This window comes from Mixophyes fleayi, chromosome 6, assembly GCF_038048845.1.
Source record: "Mixophyes fleayi isolate aMixFle1 chromosome 6, aMixFle1.hap1, whole genome shotgun sequence".
Taxonomy (NCBI): domain Eukaryota; kingdom Metazoa; phylum Chordata; class Amphibia; order Anura; family Limnodynastidae; genus Mixophyes; species Mixophyes fleayi.
In genome coordinates this window covers 170,548,052-170,559,253 of record NC_134407.1, presented here as the reverse complement: position 1 = coordinate 170,559,253, position 11,202 = coordinate 170,548,052, and the positions used below count along the sequence as shown (strand labels likewise).

The window sequence follows — 11,202 nt, the reverse complement described above, 5'->3', positions numbered from 1 at the left end:
ATATTCGAGTTCAAAGGACCCTTACTACAGCTTATGATTTCATGGGCGGAACAGTGAGGGTAATGGGTGTATGCAAGTAGTCAATGTACAGTAAGGGCATGCTAAGCTTGAGCGCACGCAGCAGTGTCCAATTCAAGCTTTGAGCATCTCACAATTACTAGTAATGATTGCTGTGTATGCAAGCTAGAATATGCAATCAGTAGCAATTGTAAAAATGTATTTTATGTATAGTAGATATTAATAACATCCTAATAAATGTATGAAGGGGCAACTTTTTTATTTTTCAATATTATCTTATTAATATATTAACAGGTGACAATCAAAGAATAGTTTTCTTTCTTTTATGTGTGTTCTTTTGTGACTTGATGCTCCATATATGTATTGGACGTATACTACAGTGTCTTGTGTGTTAGAGCAGAGCAGACCTAGACCCATATTCATCAACAGATGTATCTTCAGATCCACTCCTTGTTGAATACGGTCATGCATATACCCGATATATGTGCATTTTACAAAAAGCACAATATATTTGTTTTGCATTCTTTAATAAATCAGGTCCATTATGCATACTATTCAACACCATGCAAACTAGCAAAGAAAAAAGCATTATCATTATCAAGTGAGGATTTTATTATGAAAAACTATGTGTCGAATCCTGATATTTGCTGATTTGGAAAGGTGAAATGATGCCACAACAATAGCCACAAAGTATTTATTGGTTGTGTTTAGAAATAGAAACACACATTTACTTTTAATTTACTTTCTTACAATTTCAATTAAAAAAAAACAAACAAAGTTTTTTTGGGGTAGGAGGTATAAGTAAACGAATGGTATTTTCTGAAAATTCAAAGTCTTCTGAGACAACAAAAAACAAAGTATAATTTGTGTGGGTAGTGCATAAATAAGTTACTCATATTTTTGTTGGAATGTGACCCCCAAAATGTGCCAAAATAGAAAAGTCTCAGTGGTGACCAGGTAAATGCATTAATACCACGATTCTGGAAAATGTGCTACTGCCCCTGTCTGTTGCCCTTTAATAAAGAAGTTTTTCCCAAAGTGTTCCATGCTAACATCACCTTAGACAGCTTAGTTCATAAACCGACTGCAAGTTGTGCTGACTTGGTCAATGAAGCTCCTGCCAAATCATGGCCCAATAATCACTCCCCTTTCAAACTCACTAAAGTCTCCTCTTGCAAACATGCTGGTCATAATTATAGGCAGCCTGTGCAGTCCAGCATTTCTATACATGGCACTGACCGTGTTGGGATGTTATTCACTTAACTAACATATGAACCACACCTGCTTTCTATATGCAAGCGTTAATAATGTACCCAGGTGTTTCAATTTTTCCCCGCTATCTGCATGTATAACACTCTCTGTTTATCATACACTAAAGCTAACTCTGCTATTGAAGGTTCACACTTCAAGTATTAATGGCCAGACTCCTTTCAATATGACAAATGATAGCAGAAATAATATTCAGTCATTTATATTCTGCAACATTGGAGACACACTTCATCATGATTTATTCAGTTCTGATAAAACTGCTCCACTCATAAGATATAACAGTGACATTGGTTGTACCCATAATCCACCATTCTGCTTACTCAACCTCGCCACAAATAGATTGGTTGATTGTGTATGGTAAGTTATGCAGTGAAGTCCTGTGTCACCAGATTGAACACATTGCTCTCCAATGATCTTTGCCACTTGCCCCAGTGCCGCTGGATCTCAGCCTGTACCTGCAATTATTATATATGTAAATATATATTTACAAACAATATGCCAATCAACACTAGTTGAAAACTGGGGCACCTTAGTGACATAATTTGGGGCAAATTCATGTAGCATCGATGCTCCGAGGAACAACGGGGCTGCGCATTTTTACCATATATGCGGTAAAAACTAATGCTCACTTTTGCTCAAGTCTCTATGGGGCGTGAGCAAAAGTGAACTGATATTTTTTTAAAAAAATTGCAGCGTAATGCCTTACGGCCATTCCGGGACACTACATGCTCCAATTTATTTTCAGAATAGAAATTAATTTGATATTCACATATTATGTTGTTTATTATTGTTTTACACATATTAGATATAATAATGGAATCATTTATTTCATTTATTTTAGGCCCTCATGCATGTAGGGCTTCAATGTCTCTTTAGAAATGTAGTTTATGCTCAATTTTCATGCTATTTGCACTATAATGTGCTTCAATTTCTGGTAAAGTTACCCCATTGTTTCTTCTAAGTGTCTAGTGCAGTAACACAATTAGTTACAGACAAGCCCAGTTTAAAATATCTCGCTCTCCAGAACACATACGCCTTCTCCTAACACATTATCAATGACACAACCGTCACAGGTCACATTGATAAATAAAGCTCCAGGTCCAGGTGGCATACACCCATAGGTTCTTATGGAACTAAATTCAGAAATAGCTACACTACTATTCTTGTGGTGCCATTGTTAAAAAAGGGAATGAGATCACAACCAGAGAATTATAAACCTGTAAGCCGGACATCACTAGTGGAGAAACTACTGGAAGGTAAATTAAGGGATAGTATTCAGGATTGCTGGATCTAGGAAACAACATTTGTTCTTGTGTTGAAAACTGGTTGGAGAATACGGAACAGAGAGTTGTAATAAATGGAACATTTTCTAATTGGTCAAAAGTTTTAAGAGGTGTACTGTGGTTTTAAGATGGTTCTGTGCTGCAGTCACTCCTTTTTAATATATTTATTAATGACCATAGTGATGGTTTACAGAACAAAGTTTCCATTTTTGCAGATGACACTAAACTTTGTAAGGTAATACAATCAGAGCAAGATGTAGCTTCTCTACAGTGGGATTTGACAAAACTGGAGGACTTGGCGCCCAAGTGGAAGATAAAGTTTAACATAGATGAATGTAAGGTTATGCATTTAGGGATCAGAAACAAGCATGCAATCTATAAATTAAATGGGAAGAATTTAGGTGAAGCTATAATGGAAAAGGATTTGGGAGTGCTCACAGACAGTAGACTTAGCAATAGTGCTCAATGTCAAGCAACAGCTTTAAGGGACAATAAAGTATTGGTATGCATAAAAAGAGGCATAGATGGCAGCAAGGTGGCTAGATATCAAATCTATCATCATCAACATTTATTTATATAGTGCCACTAATTCCGCAGCGCTGTACAGAGAACCCACTCACATCAGTCCCTGCCCCATTGGGGCTTACAGTCTAAATTGCATAACATACACACACACAGACTAGGGTCAATTTGTTAGCAGCCAATTAACCTACCAGTATGTTTTTTGGAGTGTGGGATAAAACCGGAGCACCCGGAGGAAACCCACGCAAAAAATGGGGAGAACATACAAACTCCTCACAGATAAGGTCATGGTCAGGAATTGAACTCATGACCCCAGTGCTGTAAGGCAGAAGTACTAACCACTTAGCCACCGTGGGCAGCACGGTGGCTAAGTGGTTTACCTCCCCCTCCAATGCAACATGGTTGCCAAGGTGCAAAGATACTCCTTTCTTTTGCTTTACTTTCCTTAATGAATAAGGCCCCACGTCTTTTGTTAAGTTACAGAAAAGTATATAACATGCATTCAAGTTATCTGAAGGTGAAAGACTCTTAAGTGCAACTTGTTGCTCATCATTTATAGTAGTAGAACCGAACATGTAACTATGAATTGATTAGTACATAAAGGAGACACAGGCATCAGGCGAGCATTGGCTAAGACATATCTAAGAATGTTATTACCTACTGGAATCAGGGGAATACCTGCGGCTGTGTGAGCAAGGGAAAGTGACCTCCAGCTTAAGCAATTAGCAAAGTCTCACTTATCAAAACTCTATTGTTGTAAAACTAGAGCTACCAAATTTCCATAGAATTGTTAATGCATAAATGCTTTTACAATCATTGACTGGTGAGTTTATAACAAATAAGTTTGTTACATAGTTTGTAACAATAGCTTGAAACGAATAAGTCCAACAATATTTTATACACGACTACATTATAATGATACCAATTCTCACCTCTCCATTGAGGAAGCAGTACAGCAAGGCCACAATAAAGCCCTGGTAATAACAGAAAACAACAGATTAATAGCTCAGAAAGATTATATTTCCTTAGTTATTTCTCTTTATGACACAAAGACCCCAATAATCAATGGACTGGAAAATCAAGTCATCCTACAACTTGCAAGAATATTTTGCTAAGCCTTATGATCCGGATTGCAATGACTGTGTTTCATTGAGTGATTGTATTACTGATATATCTAACTACAGAGACAGCATGGGACCACTTATATAATTAAGTGGCACTGCAGTGTGATAGAACTGTTTGCTGTTGTTTTGTATATGTAATGAATTTGATTATTGTTTTAAACTTCAAAAACATATTATTTTTTTCCGTTTGTTCTATTTTTTCCCCAATGTTTTCTCAGGCATCTTTAAAGCTTTCTAATCTGTTTCTTATTTTTAATGGCAAAGGGGGCAGGTGGGGAATTGCAACATATTTTAAAATCTGTACTAAAAAAACTACTGTGTAGACCAGTTACACCTTTGTCAACTTTTTAGACTCAAAATAAGATACAAGCTTCAGTCTTACACTCCATGAGAGGGACAGATTGGACAAAAACCATATTGGGAGTTTTCCTGTACAGCGGCAGCCCCCATAACATCATGGGGCCTCCTTATGTTTGCTTTTCTGCACCTGGTATGAGCAGCTTCAGCTTACCAGAAAGAAAAGTACAAAATGTAAACAATAATAATTTATTGCCCAACCATGGATAAATCATACATAAAATCTAGAGATGCTCAGGCTCGGTTCCCTGAGAACCGAACACTCCCGAACTTAGCAGATCTGAGTACCGAGCCGAGCCGTCTTGGTACTTTTGCGCGCTTTCGAAATTAAAAACAAGGCAAAACGTCATTGTTACATCGTCAGATCTTGCAAGTTTTGGATACTATAGTACCACCCTCCATGGCGATCTAGCGCCATTTCACAGAGGGATATCGAAGGGGTAGCACAGTCTGTAGAGCAGTTGGGCAGCATCATAGGTAGAATAAAAAGAGGAGGGGGTAGCAGTGTTCTTCAAAGTCTACAGTGACATTCAGGAGAGCTCTATCGCTCCATTGCTAATTGTCATTGCTGAAATACAAATACTAGGGCTGACAGGCTTGGTCTTCTTAATTTTCAGACAAATTGTACGGTGTTATGTAGGTTACACACAAAGAGAAGAGCTCCATTGCTCCATTGCCAATTGTCATTGCTAAAATAAAATTAATAGGGCTGGCAGTCTTGATCTAAATCTGCAGTCACATTGTACTGTGTTATCAAAATGGATTCACAGCATACACAGAAGACCAAAGCTTTATTGAGACAGACACAAATATAGGGAAGAGTACATAAATTAAGGCAAGGCATTCAAACAGTGATGGGGGAATGGGTAGGAGGGGGAGACACAAGCCCAAGGTTTTATTGAATTAACAGACACATAGGGGGAGAAGCAGAAGAGGGAGACAGAAAATGAATCATCTTCCTCTTCCTCAGGACTGTCAATGGTGTTATAGTCACTTAGTAGGCTGTGGATCAGCCTGCGACAGTCCTGGATGGTCATCTTCTCCCTTTTCAAGATGCTGTGATTTCTGGCAAGCCAAATAGATTCCTTAAAGCAGTTCATAAGGCACCAGGCCTCCTGGATTGCCCCCATGAAGTGGATCCCAGGAAATAATCCATAAAATACCGAATGGTATGAAAGGCAAGTTCTGGGCACACTGTCCTTAAGTTCATGTTTCAAGGCATCCAACAGTGCCTGTGCATTGGGGCAGTCCTAAAAATACACTGTGCTGCTTCCCTTCTGGTGATGCAGATGGGGCAGTGGACATATCGGCACAGGTTCCGGGAGCACATAAATGTCCTGAGAGGCAGCTGGCCATCCATGCAATGTCTTTGTGTCTATTAGTCAGCCTCTTAGAGGCCACATTCTCCCACACGTGTTTTGTTTTTGCAGCAGGGAGCTCTGGAACAGGCTCCATAATGTCTTTAGCTCTGAAGAGCTTGTGGACAGTTTTTGGCTTCCACAAGTCTGGTTTAAGTCCCTCCAGATGGTGCTCCCTAACAAATTGTCCAACATCCAGCTAAAACCAAGGTGTAGTCCAGTTGCAAGGGAAGGACCTGTCCCACTTGTTCCAACCAATGGTCCTCCAAAGAGGCAGGAGGAAAAAGCGAGACATGGACTTCCCAGCAGAGCAAATTTTCTTTTCAATAAGAGTTCTGGTGATGCAGTTGCAGACAAAGAAGGCTTGCAGCATGGTGAGGATATCCAGGATCCCTTTCCCACCTTTGAGAGTCTCCTTGTACATGACCGCCCACTTCACTTTGTCCATGAATTATCTGTAGAATTACCAAAGTTATCCAAGGAATGGGTGGAGTGATCAAATGAACCATAACTGATTTCATGATCCAAAGACAATTCCATCTTGCACCACTTTTCTATACTGACACTGCTGTGTGGCAATGTTTCCTAGATGTGCTAGGAACTGCCGTGTGTTTGAGACATTGCTCTGTCGCTTAGCATCCAGTCAGGTCGCTGCAGTATTTGTCCGAAAGTGTATGAAAATAATATTGTGACCTGTGAGGTGGTCAAAATTGATTGCAGATGACTGGAAATTAGTGTTATTGAGGTTAATAATAATGTAGGAACAAAAAAAAGAGCAAAATTATGTGATTTTAGCATATTTTAACAATTTTTTTTAAAAAAAATACAGATCCAAAACCAAAACCAAAACACACGAGCGTGGTTTTGCCAAAACCAAAACATGAAGTTAATCCAGATCCAAAACCAAAACCAGAACACGGGGGTCAGTGAACATCTCTAATAAAAACAATTGATGCTGTACACAACACATTCCACTTTTAGATCTATATTACAATAATACTGTGCCGGCATAACCCGGGTCAGTTCTATCAACCTCTATAAATTTCCTTTGTGATAATCAGAAAAATATTTAACACTGTACCAGCTACATCAGTGTTAGCAGCTGGATTTGTATAAAATATTGATGTGTGAACATCAGAAAGTTGATGTTTGGTAAGTGTCGAATTCTATGATTAATGAGGGCACAGTGTGAGAAACTCTTCGGATTCTATGATTAATGAGGGCACAGTGTGAGAAACTCTTCAGTAGGAACATTTTGAACAAATCTTTGCTCGCTTGCGAGCAGGGCCTTCTCACCTCTTTGTCTGTTTTATCCAGTTTGTTTATTAGTTTACTGTGTTTGTCCCCAATTGTAAAGCGCTACGGAATATGTTGGCGCTATATAAAGAAATGATGATGCTCTCTTATTATTTCCCAGCGTGTTTGATTGGACTGTCTCTTCAGTTAGATTGCAGTTTTTGTATATGTATATGTTTATTGTTCAATTTGTGTTTTTTTTTATTTCTTTGTCAAACTAAAAGAGATAATGTAACAATGATTTTGATTTTGTGATTTGAATTGATATAGTATTTTTATACATTTATTCTAAGCTGAGAACAGAGCTAGCAACTGGTTGCCACAACTGCATATGATTATTAAATCAATGAGTTACTGTTTAAATGGACCCCGTTGGTTAGTCTGTTTCACTTGCAGTGCTTGGATTGTAGCTACAGATTTATCATAGCGCTGAAGAAATTACCGCAATATATTTGCTTACATATTAGAATTTCAAGTGTTCAACGATTTTGATTTTAATATTATATATGTAGTGCCGGCAACTGTGATATGCAGCATATGTGCAGTTGTACAGAGCAGTGATGTCCGAGAACTACATCTCTCAGCATGCTTGGGGATGAATGTTGCCACCCAGAGTCATGTAGAGGTGGTGCAGAGTGGGAAACAGAGAGAGGAATACTGGGAAGAAGAAGGGAGGTAGGACTTGAGAATGGAGAGAGGATCAAGTATGAACCAGGATACAGGAGATGAAGAATGAGAGAGAGAGAAGACTTGTCAGAGTTAAGAAGTGGAGTTGGTGACTAAAGCACCAGGGATAGAAGTAGGTCGAAGGAGGAAGTTAGGAGAGAGAAGAGACCATTTGGTGAGTAGTGGTTGCAGCTGCCGGACTCCATACCTGATAGGAGCCATGTTGATAGTGGAAACCAGAGACCAGTGGGAAAAGTAGTAACTGATTACTATATTACATACTTAAATGGACTGAATCTTGTGTTATTGTTAATTAGACAGAGAACTGGTGGGGAGACCGAAGGTTTTTCTTGTAAAAACTATTTTGCTGGATTATGTTTTAGTATCAAGGATGTAGTGCAGGGAGAGATAGTTAGGAACTTTACAACTGAGACACTAAGGAGAAAAAGTGTACAAAACCATAAAAGCTAATACTTTTCAGTGGAAATCGTTACAAGTCTGAATTGTGACACAGTTTGAAGTAAAGGAAACAGTGAGTTGCTTCATCATAGTAAAAAGGAGGGAACAGCCCACATTTGCTACATGTGTTTCTGTATCCATATTGGATTGACTTTGTCTGAAAGAGAAGTAGTGTTGTTCATAAAGTCATAAGGAGAGATCTATTATTCTGCAAGGAAAAAGATAACAAGTATTAGTACTAGAAATCATGTGTGCTTTGCTGATTCATCCATATAGTATTTGAATAAGTAGAAAGGATCAACATCTTTGACGCTCCCTGATTTTAAAGATATGAACTTTCATATCTATTTTTCAAATAGTATGGCATGATTTATGCTTTTCTGCTTGAAGCAAAGTCTAATAATAGTGCATTATCATAGGAAGTTGTTAAGTGATTAGAGTTTTGTGTAAGCTCTCAACAAATGTATAAATAAGTGGGCCAGAGGTAACACTTAATGTGGTAGAGAATAGACTATTTTACACTATTGCTCTGATAATTCTTGTATAGTGTTTCAATTGTTTCCATTGTTATTTACCGACCTCTAAAACCTTTTACTATGATGAAATATATTTTTTATAAGAAAATTAAATTAAAACGTTAGTGGTCCACACCTTTGCAAATAATCTTGACAGTGTGGTTTCTAAAGGCCAGTTTGGAGTATTGAGATTTCAATTGTGTGCTTGAGGTCATAAGTAGGTAGGCAGAGGGTTCCCTTAGTCTCCCTCTGGTGTTGCATATTCAATCAATATTACCCAATGAAGATACTACTGAATCCTGACTGAGGTGGAGGCCCTTTGCAGAAGATATTATGGTTAAGATTGCTATTTAGTGAAAGGCAGTATACACACTTCTCTCCAATGACACTCTGGGGAAAGGGGTATTGCATATATATTTGCACTAAGTGAAATCATGCTTTCAGCTGTTTCCACTATACAGACTACTGCATTGGTAATGTGACTTAACAGCTTCTTAAGCGATTATTGCTACTTTTTCGGTTGTAGCCATTCCTCCATTTGAGACATCACTTAATGGAAGGTATTACTTATTGGAGCCTCTGTTTACCAAGTGAGACACTTTCAGTATCCATGAATATTATATCTAGCTGCATTCTGGGGTGAGTTGCCAGCACTTGCCGCGGAAAGGGATGAAAGCAGTACCTTTCGCCCACTTCCCTCCCCCCCCCCCCCCCCCGACAGTCTCTTCAGTAAGCTCTCCAGCTGCTGCTTGGGGAGAAGTATCAGCACTTGCTGACTGGTATGTTACTGAAAACACTGCGTGTCACTATTTCTTTCTGTCAGGAATATTCAACAGCTGGCTTGCACATTTTCAATACAGGACCCCAAGGTTTCAGAAGCCAACTGACAACAATACGTCAAGAACAAGCAAGAGAGGACATCAGGTAGTCTACGCTGCAAGATCAGGTAAGAGAGAACAGCAAAATCTGTCTAACATTGAATGTGGATTTTTACTTAAGTGACATTTTAATGTGTTTTCAAACTGTAGACCTGATTCATTAATTTAAGGAATTAAAAAAATAAGTAAGTTTTCACTTGAAGAAAACCATGTTACAATACAAGGGGTACATATTAGTTTATTATTTTGCACATAAGTTAAATACTGGCTGTTTTTTAATGTTGCACACAAATACTTGCTAGCTAAATGTTTACACTGCAATTTAAAGTTGACCTAGGACAACCGGTGTGTTAGCCTGGGGCGGCTGGAACCCTTAATCAGGCCCTGGGTACTCCCATTAAACAAACAATCACACTATAGCACGCTGTGTTTTATCGATTCATAACCAGTGTTTTTTAACAGATGACTTTTTGAACATCATCTGTTTGTACATTCACACATCTATATTTTATACACAACCATCTGCTAACACTGATGTGGCTGGTACAGTGTGCATTCTTTTTCTGATTATCACAAAGGAGATTTATGGGTTGTTAGAAATGACCTGGGTTACTTATAATATATGTTACATGTACATGCCGGCATGGTTTTATTTTTTGAAATAGATTTAAGAGTGGAATGTGTTGTTACAGTAAAAATTGTGTTTATGTATATAATTCATCTATGGTTGTGCATTACATTTTTATTTGTTTTTTACATTTTCAGTATCTGTGTCACATTTGTGTTTAGAGTGAGAGACAACTCCCAGCGCTGTACTTTTTCTTCCTTTCTCATTTTTTGTGGAGTTCACATTTCCCCTATATAACAGCATGAGTTGCCCAACCAGCCACATTGAATATTGTGATTTATTATTAAAAAAATCACACACATTGCTCCCTTTTCCATCCTTTCTGCGTGTGTCAGCCTTGCCCTCTCTGGAAGCAAGTTATACGTGCACCTCCTGATATGCATGTGCCATCCAACATGAGCAGGCAGCAAATGAGGTGAGCAGTGTAGTCTGTCTCCTACAGCATACAGCTGTGGATGAAAGAAGGAAGGTGTGGAATGGCTCTTATTGTAGTGTGGCTGGTATTGATGGGTGAGGTGTGTGGTTTATTAATGTATCTGTCTAGTAACAGACAATTGCAGAAAGTGTCAGTTTGATTTCATTGGTTTAGTGCAAATTTTGCGCCTTAAATCAATGTTATTAAATGAGCCATACTGCCAGCAGGAGCAAGCAGAGGAGCATTGGGTCCACACAACACATAGAAGAAACCATCAGATTGCAACACAGTAGGAACCTAGGTTAGTAATCCTTTGGGACTGTGTGAAGAGGTTTACTTTTTACTAATATATTTTTTAAATATTTTAAATGCTCCACCTTGAGGTTGGTATTAACAGTTTTAAAAATGGGTCCT

The 11,202-nt window shown here is 38.4% G+C and overlaps 1 protein-coding gene across 2 annotated transcripts in view; it reads right to left on the bottom strand.

Moving 5' to 3' along the window:
• Positions 1-744: 744 nt before the first annotated feature.
• The window catches only part of LOC142094744 (vasoactive intestinal polypeptide receptor 1-like), a 119,654-nt gene continuing 109,196 nt past the window's right edge, over positions 745-11,202 (bottom strand). For both annotated transcript variants that reach the window (XM_075177184.1, XM_075177185.1), the window contains 2 exons: positions 4,025-4,066; positions 745-1,742 (listed from right to left, as the gene is read on the bottom strand). In XM_075177184.1, coding sequence (XP_075033285.1) covers positions 1,650-1,742; positions 4,025-4,066 — 135 coding nt within the window. In that variant the 3' untranslated portion in view covers positions 745-1,649. The remainder of the gene's footprint in view (positions 1,743-4,024; positions 4,067-11,202) is intronic.